Below are 14,025 nucleotides of genomic sequence, written 5' to 3' on the forward strand. Positions count from 1 at the left end.
CTGAATCATAACAACTGAGACATAGTATGACCATGCCTTTTATTGACTTACTCAAACTCTTCCCTTTATTGTTAACCCTGTTGTTGTCTTTAAATATGTGTAATGTAATCGTAAAGTGAGGAAAATGGGTTTGCTGCCCTGAGGCAACATTGTACAATTGAGGAATAAATGAGCGGGAAAGTGGGTAGAGACGAACAGAGAGAGTGAAGGAAGAGAAAAGGAGATTAAAATATAAGGTGGTCAGTAATAAAAAAAAAAAAGACATATAAAATTAAATAAAACAGACCTACTCTAAAGCAGAAGATCAAGGGTGAGTGCCACTGAATAAGAGAATGCAGTGTCAGCATTAAAGACTGATAGAGAGTTTAGGCAAGCAGAAAAATATGGACTAGAAGAAAAACGTGATAAGAGGGTGAAAGAAGCTGAAGAAGGGGGCACTGCATTCTGCAGAAGAGAGGAACAAAATGAAAAGATCATAGTTTGATATACGAATGTAATTCTCAACCTTTAAAATGTCTCCGAGCCCAGAAAGGAGTGCAGTCATAGCAGTAGAGGAAGTCATTCTGGTCGGAAAAGTGTTGATCTAATCTGCACTTTATTGTTGGTAAAGCCTCGTTACAACAGTGAGGCTAGGAGAAAGAATGAATGGCCTTAAACTAAAGAGTGATTCAGTGTAAACGTGCCTAGTCCTGCAGCTGGGTGTACACTGCCCTGCTGGGTGTAGATCCAAAGCTGTTGTAACACACCTTGCGCTAATAAGGTCCAGAATTCTTCTTGAGTAACTGGATTAGGTGTGTGGATTAGACTGAATGTGTGTTAGTACTTTGTAGGTTGGACCATGAGTGGTGCCAGGCACTCTTACCGTACATTGTCCTCACTCTTTTTCATTCAGTTTAAAATTGGTTATTTTGACAACATTTTGACAAGATTATTTTGAAATCTCTGATCTCAAAGTTGTTTGAATCAGTTACAGTTCTGTAGGACGCAGGGCTTTGCTCACAAATAGTCAATAGTTACTATAAATTACTATTAAAATAGAGGGCTTTTTTTGCTGTGTAAACAGTAAAATAACGTCTAGCAAAAATAAATTAATAAATAAAGATAGTGAAATTGTAATAGCCATGAGGGACAGGGATCCAGCCTCACTTCCTGCTCTAAAATGCAGGGCTGTGGCTTCAATAAGGCTCAGTCTGTGGCCTAAAACTCTGGTTTTTGGAAGTGACGTGAAATCATTCAGACAGTATTTTTTGAATAAATGTTTTTTTATATCAAAATTAAATTCAGGATAAAGTCTAAATCTTACAATTTCACTTTTTAAAAAAACACTAAAAAGGTTAAAAAAAATGCAAAATAAAGAGATATTATTTTTTATGTGTTGAAATTTAGGGGTTAGAACTTGTGACAGATATCTATTATATATAACTGTCCCCAGTGTATATATATATATATATATATATATATATATATATATATATAATTTGCATCTTAGTGTATAATAGTAATAATAGTTTTTTTCCTTGTGATATTGCAGTTTTAACTCAGTGGATAGAGTAATCCATATATATTTATGCTCATTTAATTTTACCAGCAGGTGAGAAGTCTTCTCATTTAAGGCATGTTAATCACAGAAACTCATATCATGCTAGCAATAAAAATAATAATAAAATTCTCCCACCGGTAGAGTTATGCCATATGCACATTCCCTTTGGCAACATAATTTTTTTTTAATGTTACTGTGTAGAACTGGAGCTTACTGTGCATTCTCATGTTTTCTGTAACTGTATAAAAGGTGCACAAGCTCATTCTGAATGGAATTCAGATAATCCAGCAGCATTAATAAAATCGATGCCATTAAATCACTACTTTTCTTTTTTGTGTCTTATTGATGGCTGGCTCTGTGTCTGTATCCATCCACAGCCACAGCTCTGAAGATGAATATGAACCTGCGTGAGCTGTACCTGGCTGATAATAAGCTGAACGGCCTGCAGGACTCAGCTCAGCTGGGCAACCTTCTCAAATTCAACTACAACATCCAGATCCTCGACCTGAGGAACAACCACATACTGGACTCAGGTCAGCAAGCGGAATGCTCTCTAATTGTTCTTGGTTGGAGATTTGGGGTTTTCAGTGTGTTGTTTTCCTCACAGTTTGTTTGTTTTCTTGTTTAGTTGCCCTACACCAGGGGTCGGCAGCACACGGCTCTCTTACTGCCCTGTTGTGGCTCCACAGCAGAAATAGGTTTTTAGGAAAAAATAATAGTTTAACATCTTAAAAGCTGGACTGTATAACTGTTAAATCACCTCCCTTTAACCCTGAAGGTTGGTGCACAGACTTCTGTCTTGCCTGGCTAGTAGCTAACGAAACGGCAAAGAGAGAGATTTAAGACGAACATCGATTTGGTGTTGCATGGACTTATTTATGGTCACTCCAGCTGGTTTCCTGGTACGTTTAGTTTGCAGCGAGAAACTCTCAAACACTAAAATGTTGCAACGCTGAAGTCTGCTCCTATTTTGCCAGCTTCTTGTTTTTCCATTCCACCTTAAATGGTGCAGCAGTTCTGGCACCTTAGGCACTATTTAAGGTGGAACAGGATAATTCAAACAAGAAGTTGGAGAATGAGAAGTGACTTAAGCCTTGTAAAAGGTGAATATTGAGGGACATTTTATAAGAAACTGTTCTACTTTTGCAATAAAGTTTCCTGCCAGGGATGTCAGAAAAGTGGCTACAGCTGAAGTCTAAAGCAGAGCAAAGTCAGTCTGTGGTTTTGTATATATATTTTAATGTATACTGAGACTTACTGACACATATTTACACCCAAGACGGTTACTTCAATAAATGTGGCTCCCAAGGCAAATAGATTTTTGTTGGAAGGACAGAATGGCTCTTCTTAACATTTGGGTTGCGACCCCTGTCCTACATGGTAGGAGATGCCCTCCTGCTTAGCTGACCTTTATTCCTGTTACCCTGACCATTCTCTCATGTCTTCAAGTTCCTACTTTGAGACTGATTTTAAGGGCAGGTATTTTATTATAGACCAAATGGATCAAAATGACTTTTTTTCCAGCTGAAATACTGAAAGACTAAAAAGTTTGTCCTAAAAAAGATAAAATAGGCCTAGAATCAAACTGTAAAAATCAAAGGGTTTGCAAATCATTTTAATGGTAATTAAATGAAAAATAGTGATTAAAAACATTGTTTCTTTTACTTTCCTTCAACAGTCTGCACAGACCTGGATCCATGTGGCCTTTTTTCCTTGAATACTTATATTTATGTAGAATTTTAGTTACTTTATTTAATGTAAACTTTTTTTTAACCATTTATTTATTTATTTAACTTTTATTTATTTAAATTTCTGGTTCATCATCTGGTTTCATTAGCTTTGCTAGTGGCTTCTCCTAGCTTAGCCCTGTCTAAATTTGTATGATTTATGATTTCTGTTCTTGTCTTATTTGGTTATACGTTCTTTGCAGGGTTGGCGTACGTGTGTGAGGGTCTGAAAGAGCAGAGGAAAGGCCTGGTGACCCTGGTGCTCTGGAACAACCAGCTCACGCACAACGGCATGGGTTACCTCGCTGCTGCACTGGTAAAATGATTAGCATCTCATAGACACACATGCAAAGGCACGTAAATGTTTGCAAACACAATATGTCTGAAAGTATCCAGACACCTCTTCTAATTCGTGTCTTCAGCTGCTTTAAGGTGAAACCACTGTTGTTATAAGCGTGTAGTCAATAGAAGCATTGCTAATGGAGTGAGATGCTCTGGAGATGCTTTACATTAACCTAAAACCTGGGATTTTGATGCTAATTTGTCACAAAACGTGGCTTAATTTTAATGATTTTCTCAGTGACCAGCCATGGCCACCTCGATTTCAAATTGTAGATTAAATGTGACCAATATTTCGTTGCTGTCCAATGAAAACCTTATATACCTCCATTTTTGTTGATTTTTTTTGATGATAATGACTCATATCTGAGGCTGATGTTAGCCAGAAAACATTAAAAATTAAGCTCTTCTCTGGTGTTTGAAGCTGGAGCCTCCTAGCTAAGCAGTCATGGGCTGGAGGTTAGGGAACCAGCCCTGTGAGCGGAAGGTCGCCGGTTCGAGCCCCTCGGCTGACAGTCCATGACTGAAGTGCCCTTGAGCAAGACACCTATTCCCCCAATTGCTCCCCGGGCGCCGTGGATAGGGTTGCCCACTGCTCCGGGCAAGTGTGCTCACTGCCCCCTAGTGTGTGTTCACTAGTGTGCGTGTATGTGGGTGTTTCACTGCACGGATGGGTTAAATGCAGAGGTCTAATTTCACAGTGTGCAAACACGGTGACAAATGGTAGATTAAACTGCTAGTTGGCTCCTCTCTCCTAGCTAAGGAGAACCAAACACCACAGTGCAGGTTCAATTCGACTAACTGCTCTGCTATCAGAAGTATAGATGATAAAATATGCACTGCAGTACGAGCTCAGATCTATCATGCTTAAAGACTTGTGTCTGAGAGCAGAAATTCAAATGACTGGTGATGAAGTGATGGAAAGATTAAAAAAAAAAAAAGTTGTTGTTCTGTGGTGCTTTGAGGTGAGCCCTGCTGGGCAACGCTAATGCTAATATAGTTATTCGGCTACAGTTAAAACCAGAGAACTTGTAGAGATGAGAATTACCACTCTGCAGTGTCTTCCGGTTTTCTCAAACGCTTAAACTCAAGTTATAGGAGTTTAAAACGGCACCTTGTGCTTGTCCATGATGTCAGTGAGCACAAACAACCAATTAGCTGCTCTGCTCGGCAATCAGTTGTCATGCTCTAGCAGTAATACCCGCCTTCTGCTGCCCAAAGTCCATTTACTATAGAAAAAGGAAATAAATAAATTATATATATATATATATATATATATATATATATATATATATATATATATATATATATATATATATATATATGAGGTAAGAGATTTGTTTTTTAGTGAAATACATCCTTCTACTTTGTAAAATTAAAGGAAAGTTCTGGGCGAGTGATTAAAAACTATTTTAACTTTTTGTTTTTAGCCATTAAGCGCCACTGCTGTTTAGCAGGCCTGTTTCTGATATAACGGGGGAAATAGGAAGTGGCCAGGCTCCTCATAAACTGGCTTTGGTAAAACCCACCACAGAACAGGCTGTTTCAGTAACAGATTGTCAAATAACAACCTTAACCGTTTAGAGCATAATGAGCATATAGCGAGCATATCGCTGTTGTCGGAATAAAACCTTGCATCTCCAAAATGGTGACTTTACAGGAGAAGGAAAAAAACAAACATTACTGTCAATGTAAGTCAGTGAAAGCAGTTTTTTTCCAAGTCATTTTTGACCATTTATTTTGGTCCATCTTTGATGAAATTTACACACAGTAAACACAGTCAACATGCATTTTCAAATGGTCAAAAACTGAAAAACGATAGTAATGGAGGTCTGAGGTTTTGTTCCGACAACAGCAATATATCAGTCCGCTGGCTTGATTAGGTTGCCACCCCCCGACTGCCACTGCTGGTCCACCAACCGACCACTCAGATTACTGTCCTGCATACAAGTTTTAACTATATTTTTAATCTCCTCAAACAGATTATAAATTCACACAGACTTTTGGGTTAAAAATTAAACAAATATTACAAACAAATGAGAGAAAAAAATGACTCAGCGTGATATAAAATGATTATATAGAAAATGTTCCTGACACCGAGTTAAATTAAAATTATTTACATGACTAATTAACAAAGTATAAATAAAGGAAGGAAGGAAGGAAGGAAAAATCAGTAAATTGGGCTGTTAGTGGAAAATGAGTGATGAAAAGTGGACTTTTGTCTAATACTCTGCTTAACAACCAGTGGGCCGCCCAGAAAACACTGAGCAAAATGCCAGCGGACCACCAGATTTGCCATCAGTGGTCCACTATTCTCTTACTATCGGGTGTTTGTGGTGGATGACTGCTAGCCTGTTAGCAGTTAGCCATCGTGTAGTTTTCTTGAGTATTTCCTGGTTCTGGTTTGTAACCGGTCCCACGAGTCCAGACCAGCGTGGAACGACCCAGTATGGCCCTGAGAACCAATTGGCTCGATAGTGGAAAAGCAGCCATAATGTGTTTGACGTATCCAGGTCTGCACATAAACATACTTCTAGACAGTTTCAGTCTATTTTGGACCTCATAGTCTACAGAAGGCATTTCCCCAGTTTACCATGCAGACAGCAACCTATATTCTGCATGTAGGAGGCAGCAAAAATAGCTTGATTTAGAACCCAGGCAGGCAGTGTTCTTGTAGTCTCTTCGATGCATCTCTCTTGCCTCTTTCTGCTTTATAAATCTGTCTGTTTCCCTGAGTCTCTCTCACTAGTGGAGTACATATTGTATGTATTTGTTTTTGTATGTGGCTGCTGTCCTGCTGCTTCTCCTGCTGTTGGAATCCTGTAGTTAATTTAGTCTGTGATCTCTGCAGACAGAGATGGATGCACACTTTCTCTCTCACAGGGGAAAGCACTGCTGTTTCAGCAGGTTCAAGGAACACTTTGTACTGAAGAGAGCAGCAAATAATTGCATGTTATTGTGGTTCTAGGTCTTTTTACTCCGAAACCCGCCTTAAACCTGCTGCTGTCGTCTAAAAAGGTTATTTAATGACAACAGTGGCTGTGAGAGTTCATCCCAGATGCTTGATGTTGAAGCTACCTGAGTTGTATTGCACCACCATGATGGGAGTTGTACTGATTTATTTTTTTCTGAATTTCTGCTCTGCATAATTACATCTTTGAGATGTAAAAATTATTTAGAGTGTTTTTTAGAGAAACTGTCCTTTACAGTGGTGGTGGTAGGAAACAGGGGTAACAATGACTACAGAACAAATATAACCATTTTATAAAATGAGCTGGAGAACGAACTGCCGGCTGTGCAGCGAGGGCGGAGTCAGTTACAGACTACGGAGTCTGACGTAGCAACAAGCTGCTTGTTAAGGAACTATAATTTGGTGGAAGGAACTGAACATTAAAACATATTAAGCGCCACGTGCACAACCCAGTTTATTAATGTCTTACTTTATTTAACGGTTGTATAAAAGCGATAGAACACTCAAGGTCATGTGTTATCGCCAGTGACATCACGACTGTCATCATGTTATTTTGCTGTACCTCTCGTGTTCCCCTGCTTAAATAACAGTTGTTCTTTTGTGCCAGGTGATGTCTTTTCAGATGATTTAAAGGTTGAGTGTTCTGATGTTTTAGGCTTTTTGGGCTGTGTACAGTTCTCTCCTGTAGTCTCTGCCAGCGAGTATTTTTGCTCTTTCAGTCAGATGACGAGTATAAAAGGCAATCACTAAAAACTGAGATTCGGTGCTAAGAATTTTCTGTTAGTGACATTTTGGATGATGTCTATTAGTTTTTGCAGCCTTAAACACTAAAGAAATGCAGAAGTTTGTGTGTTCTGTATTCTATAGTTTTCTGTGTATTCCTTCCATCATGTGATTGTATGATTGCAAAATGATTTACCAAAAGAAGCATAATTGTTTTTTATTTTAACTATTTTATTTAATTTTATCTTGTTTATTTTCCACCTGTTCAAGTCTGTTACGTTCTAATGGTTTTTAAAGGTTGACCGTTTTTCATCTCTGACAGTTGTCTTATGAATTTATAAATATGTTGATGAAAACATCCAGATGTCATGTCTAAAATGCTGTCTCTGACATTCTTTTTGTCTTTCTCTTTTTCTCTCTTTCTGTCTCTCTCTAGCCGTGCACACAGAGTCTGGAGACTCTGAACCTTGGCCATAATGCAATCAGCAATGAGGGAGTGCACAAACTGAAGGACGGACTGATAGCCAACCGCTCCGTCCTCCGGCTGGGCCTGGCCTCCACCAAGCTGTCCTGTGAAGGTAAAACTTCATCTGCTGCATTGGTTTGTGTGCAGGGCTAGATATGGCCAGCTTTCTCAAAGGCAGCCATAGTTTTTTGTTTTTTGGGGGGTTTTTATTTTGTTTTGTTTTTTAATAATAGGCAACAAATAAATGCTTAAATCTAGTCAAATGTTAAATGTTTAAAACAGGCCTGAATTATTTACATAAGAGATACATTTTCTAAAAATGAAACCATCAACACCACAGAAAATCACCTCCTGAAAGTTAAGGACACTTTGGTTGAACCTACTGTGGCAACACTTTACTGTAGAGTACTGCTCATAAGGCTACCTGGCACCTGCATAAGCTTGTCTTAAATGTTTATAAGTGTGTTTATAAAGGCTGCTTTTGCTAACTTTGATCAAAATTGGCAAGTGTAACGTTTATAACGAATGGGTTTTGAATAAATCTCAGAATGATCATTTAAAAGCTGCATTTTGTGTTTTGTCATGTTCTCTTTATCTTCTATTAAAATTAGTTAGATGATCTGAAACATTAACAAATTAGCAAAAATCGAAGAAAACAGGTACGGAGCAAATACTTAACAGGCTAGATACGCTACCTTCTATTCCAGCCCCATTAGCTAACATGCCAAATAATAAGCTATAATAAGTTCACATTACAAGCCTCACTGCTCAAATCCGATCTCTCTGACATGTTGGTTCATACTGGTTTAGGTAAGTGGTAACGTCATGTAAATGAATCACGTGCATCGTCAGCACAAATTAACGAGCAGAACGAGCTTCGCTGAGAAGATCATTAATTCTGATCAGGTCTCAGCTTCATTATTAGAGCGAGATGAAGGAGAGAAAGGTGAGATTAGCTGCGTTTACAGGCTCACCATTTACAGGCTTTATCTTCTGTTCACATTAAGATCAGATGGCCTCGCATACGTATCTGATCTAGGACCTCATATGAAAGTGGCTCAGGTCAGATTTAAAAAGAGCTGATTTGTGTTTCCACACAGCCTGAAAACATCACATCTGAGTCACATTAGGGCAAAAAATCTGATTTGTGCCACTTCTGCCTGGCAACATGAACATATAGCCATAGTGGACTTTTTGAGACTGACTGACATTTTAGCAACAAGAACTAAAACCATCAAATAAAACTGTTAACTATTTTTAACAGTTCAGTCGACTACATATCAAAACAAATAACGCCAGTCTTCAAAGAAAATTAGAAAGTGAAGCACAATTTTCATTACTGAATGTGGAGTTGGCTGCATTCACATTCCAGTGGTTACCATGAAGACTGGGTGGGCGGACCTTGCAGCAGCATTTTTCATTGGCTAAAATGAGCTGTAGGATTCAATTGAGGCACATTATGGGCACGCTTCCCGTCTCTGAATGTATAGAAATGTTCTAATGCTACATCATATATCATTTCATAATTGTTATCAAGACATTGGCTTTTTCATTACTGATGTCGGTAAAGGCTGTGATATGCAAACGAGCCTTCTAACCATCACTATATATTTTATTACGCAAACATCCAGGCCAAACTCAGACACTCCAGATGAGTTTCTGTGGTTGAATCAAGGCATTCATATGATCCTACAAATGTAAATCCTTCTGATAACACAGGTCATTCTTCTACTACATCACATCAAGGATCAAATAGTGTGTTTTTAATTTAATTTTATGTTGTTTTATTTGATACATAAATTAATTGCAGTATGAAATGTTGTTTACATTGTGTAGCCCTAATGTGTGCTTAGATTCCCTTATTTAAAGTCAATCATTTGAAAACTCGTAGCTTGGAACTGACCTTTCCTGTGGCCTTGTGTTTCAGGGGCCGTAGCTGTGGCCGAATTTATTGCTGAGAGTCCACGGCTATTGCGGCTGGACCTGCGGGAGAACGAGATCAAGACTGGCGGGCTTATGGCCCTGTCTCTCGCCCTGAAGGTCAACACTTCACTGCTCCGTCTTGACCTGGACCGGGAGCCCAAGAAAGAGACGGTGAAGCATACAAACATACAAACTCGACACATCTCGGCTGAGTATGCCGTTCACCTGAATCATATAGGTCAAATCTCCTCCCCCAAACACAGCACAGCAGCAGTTTTTGGTCATTATTCAGCCAACAAACCAACAGCGTTTAACTCTTATGGGTTGATCAGGGCTAATAGAGCACCACCGAAAATCGAAAAGAGAGCCTTGTTTTTGGTTTCCTTTTTTCACATCTTTATATTCACATCTTTCTTCTGTAGCTTTCGTACCATGGGGGTAAAATGTTATGCATAAATTACATTGTTAGCAACCAAAACGATGAACCTAACTCTTGTTACCTTGTAAAGTCTTGTTAGAATTAACAACTAATTTTAGTTTTCCTCTGAAAATCATGTAGAATGTGCTGTTTTCTGACAGCCCTTTTTAAATTACATTGTGCTTGTTGATTGAAGATTAAGATTAAGTGACGCTCATTAGTCCCACAACGGACTCCACATTTAACCCACCTGTGCGGTGAAACACCACATACACACTAGTGAAGACACATTAGGGGCAGTGAGCACACCTGCCCAGAGCAGTGGGCAGCCCTATCCACAGCAACCGGGGAGCAGTTGGGGGTTAGGTGTCTTGCTCAAGGGCACTTCAGTCATGTCTCATCAGAGGATCGAACCAGAGACCTTCCGGTTGCAAGGCTGGCCCTGCAACAGGTGGTGGTGTCTGAACTTCCCTCTTTTTTGGAACAGTGTGGAATACAGGTGATGGGCAAAGTTTTTGGAATGGCCTTAATTTATAATACACTAAAGGTCTTTATAATAAATATTGGTGCTTTTGTCTTTGATATGGTGAGAAACCAATTTAAAAAAAAAAAAGTCAAAATACCTGGACGAAAGTACAATTAAGGGACCTGTGTGTAGTTGTTAAACTCGATTAACTGAATATTTCTACAGCAAGTACCCCTGTATTTTAGTCTGAGATCAACAAGAGGTTTCATTTTAAAAATCTGTATGGTTTTCTCGTTGAAACGTTGCAAAAAGAATGAATTGAATGAATGAATTCAGAAATACTGGCCAAGTGTGTTTGCACACAGAGGAATTAGACTTCTGCCTTTTACCCATCCAACACCCACATACATGCACACTAGTGAACACACACACTAGGGGGCAGTGAGCACACCTGCCCGGAGCGGTGGGCAGCCCTATCCACTGCGCCGGGGTAGCAGTTGGAGGTAAGGTGCCTTGCTCAAGGGCACTTCAGTCACGTCCTGTCAGCTCAGGGGATCAAACCTTTGACCTTTTGGTCACAAGGCTGGTTCCAAGGTGTTGGTTTCTGAACTTATATATGAACGTAGTCCGTCAGTACTATGGAGCTGTGAACCTAATGTAGTTAACAAGTAATGAAAACACACCATCCATGTAATTGACAGAAACATGAAATGATCAGCTTATTATAGCTACATTTGCCTTGCAGCTCCAGTGCACAAACCTTAAATTACAAACTTCTGACTAAGCGAACGTCTCTGTGTTGCTCTCTGTCTCTCACGCTCTCAGGTGAAAAGCTTTATTGAGACACAGCGGGCCCTGCTGGCAGAGATCCAGAATGGCTGCAAGCGGAACTTCATTCTGGCTAAAGAGAAGGAGGAGTCGCAGCAGCTGATGAGGCAGTCAGCCTCTATGGCTGAAATTGCCACTGAAGAGCCACCTCCAGAGGAAGAGGAGGAAGACCCCACTGCGTCCGGAGACCAAGGAGAGAGAGAAAAGACTGTGCCTGAGGGAGACGAGGATGAGGATGATGGTGAGAAGTCATCCAAAAGCCAAGAGGATGAAGCTCACCCAGCAGCCACACAGGTAGGAAAGTCATTAAACCTGGTTCTGAAAGATTAATTAATAAAACTAGCGTGTCGATAAAGTCCATTGTAAACAGGTCTCTGTTCTGACTTCTTGTCGTAAATGCAGAAAGCAGTGTGGCTTTTTAATAGTAAAAAATATCATTTGAAAACATAATTGATTAAAAAAAAAAAAAAAAACACCACCACTAGCACTGATGTACCATATTGATAACCAGTATACCCATCCCTACTCACAGGATGATTCAGATTCAGATACTGATGATGACGAAGAAGAAGTTGATGCCGAAGTTGTGAAAGCCACGGTGCAGACATCCCCCCTAAAACAAACCCCACCCCCAGTCTTAGCAGTAACCACGGCCCTCTGTGCCTCTCAGACCAGCTCAGTTTCGAGACCCGCCCCCTGCCCCACCCCTACTGCCTCTGAGAGCCCAACTGTGGTTTCAAGCATCACAGTAACGGAGGCGAGCGTGCCTGCAGGCGCCCCACCCTCCCCTGGCCGCTGCATCTCTGTGTCCAGCCCTGGGAGGGGTCACAAGATCTTTATGGTAACTCGTGTGGAGAGTCCACCAGAACAGCAGCAGTCACTACTTGCACTGGCCAAGAGCCTCCAGGAGAGGACGCAAGAGACCAAAACTGCAGCACCCAAGCTTCCAGAGCTACCCAGTCCTAAAGCACCTTCTGAACCATCTGCACCACAGTTTGAGGAGAAGCATTCAAGTGCAGAGAAAGCTGCTTCAACTCAGCAGACCAATGAGAAAACTTCACAAAGCCCTTCAGAGCCATCCCAGCCTCGGGAGACACCGCCAGCAGAGCCTGTACCTCAGCCACAACTGCAAGAGGCACAGGTATTATTACAGACCACGACAGAGCAGCAATCTTCTACGGTCAGCAATATGGAGCTGGCCAACACCCAGCTGGAACAACACCAGAGGGTGGCAGCTAGTGAGGACGCAGCAGAGACACTGACAGAGAATGATACTCAGAGCCAGCAGACTTCAATACAAGGAGCCACACAGGAACTTCTCAGTGAGGGGCTTCTGGAGAACAACGTCTCTCCCTCTCTGGTAGAGCCAGTAACAAACAATGAACTCCCAAATGAGCTCACTGAGCCAGTGATGTCCCAGAAAGAGAAACAGATCCTAAAGCCAGCAGCTGAAAGTGATTTGCACGATGAAAATATTAAAAAACACGCACAAATGGGTCAGCTAGTTGATTTTGAGATGGACACGGTGGTTTCACTGGAACAGGCCATATCCAGAGCGCAGCCACAGACTGCTACAGCAAACAGTGTTTCATGTACTCCCTCGCAGACTGTCGCAGAGGGACTGGCACTTGAGCACCCCCCAGTGGATCAGGACTGTATCACCTCCGCAGGGACAGAGGATTTGGCTGATTCTCCAGATGAAAGCTTCATAGAGGAGGCGGAGTGCATTAGTGCAGAGACGGCCACCCTGCCCAATGGCCTCAAGCCTGAGTTTGCCTTCCACCTGCTGGAGCCAGAGACGCCCAAAGCTGCCTGCTGCGTCATGGAGCACAGTGAGTTCCAGCAGGATTATCAGAACGATGAGGATTATCATAGCAAATTTTTCAGAGCCTATCCTTTTATGCTCATATTTTATTTGTTTTCACAGTGAGCGTGACGGCGGAGTTGAGCTGTGGACAGGATCTGGAAGAGCTCCTCTTAGAGGCCAGTCTGGATACAAGCAGAGACACACCTTAGTGCTGTAGCTACGGTAAACCCTTTTAAAGTAGATACGCAATGGTCTAGCTGCACAATTATTGTTTATTAATTAACTTTAAAATCTGCTATTTAGTACCTACTGTGAGATTAAAAGTAAGCTATGTACTAAATAGTACATTCCCTCAACACTGTACTTTCTTTTTATTTTATTTTTTTGTCAGTATCTCCCATAGCTAGCATAGCTTAGTTGCATTTCTAAGTTCAGTTTTCCAGAATGTCAGTATTATTAGCCTGTAGTCTGGGCGAAATTAAGTTAACATGGTTTAAGACAAGTGTTTGATGATTTAGGAATGTATTTTGCATGAGTGTAATTGGTGGAATATAAGCTCATTGTAATTCTCAACCAAGCCAGTAGTTGATAATTAACTGGTGGCTCATTACTAGTCAGTAACTTTATTGGGGGGGTCTGACTGATCTGTTTAGTCACCATGATGACTTAAGTATAGACTGAATTTCGGACTGCAGCTATTAAAAAATAACAGTTCCTAATCTGATCATTATTTCCAGCTAAGGATACAGTATCACACCAACATCCTAACTAGACTAAACCTCCTAAATACTTTGAGGTAAACCCCGACATTGTCCTA

At 40.6% G+C, this 14,025-nt stretch overlaps 1 protein-coding gene across 1 annotated transcript in view; it reads left to right on the forward strand.

The window, feature by feature from the left end:
• ppp1r37 (protein phosphatase 1, regulatory subunit 37) overlaps nucleotides 1-14,025 on the forward strand; it is a 93,788-nt gene that overhangs the window by 78,441 nt on the left and 1,322 nt on the right. The window contains exons 7-13 of the mRNA XM_017701962.2: nucleotides 1,918-2,073; nucleotides 3,471-3,583; nucleotides 7,737-7,878; nucleotides 9,694-9,860; nucleotides 11,399-11,695; nucleotides 11,934-13,233; nucleotides 13,329-13,430. Of these exons, the coding sequence (XP_017557451.1) occupies nucleotides 1,918-2,073; nucleotides 3,471-3,583; nucleotides 7,737-7,878; nucleotides 9,694-9,860; nucleotides 11,399-11,695; nucleotides 11,934-13,233; nucleotides 13,329-13,417 (2,264 nt within the window). The 3' untranslated portion in view covers nucleotides 13,418-13,430. The remainder of the gene's footprint in view (nucleotides 1-1,917; nucleotides 2,074-3,470; nucleotides 3,584-7,736; nucleotides 7,879-9,693; nucleotides 9,861-11,398; nucleotides 11,696-11,933; nucleotides 13,234-13,328; nucleotides 13,431-14,025) is intronic.

The sequence above is a fragment of the Pygocentrus nattereri genome, chromosome 7 (assembly GCF_015220715.1).
Source record: "Pygocentrus nattereri isolate fPygNat1 chromosome 7, fPygNat1.pri, whole genome shotgun sequence".
NCBI classification, from domain to species: Eukaryota; Metazoa; Chordata; class Actinopteri; order Characiformes; family Serrasalmidae; genus Pygocentrus; species Pygocentrus nattereri.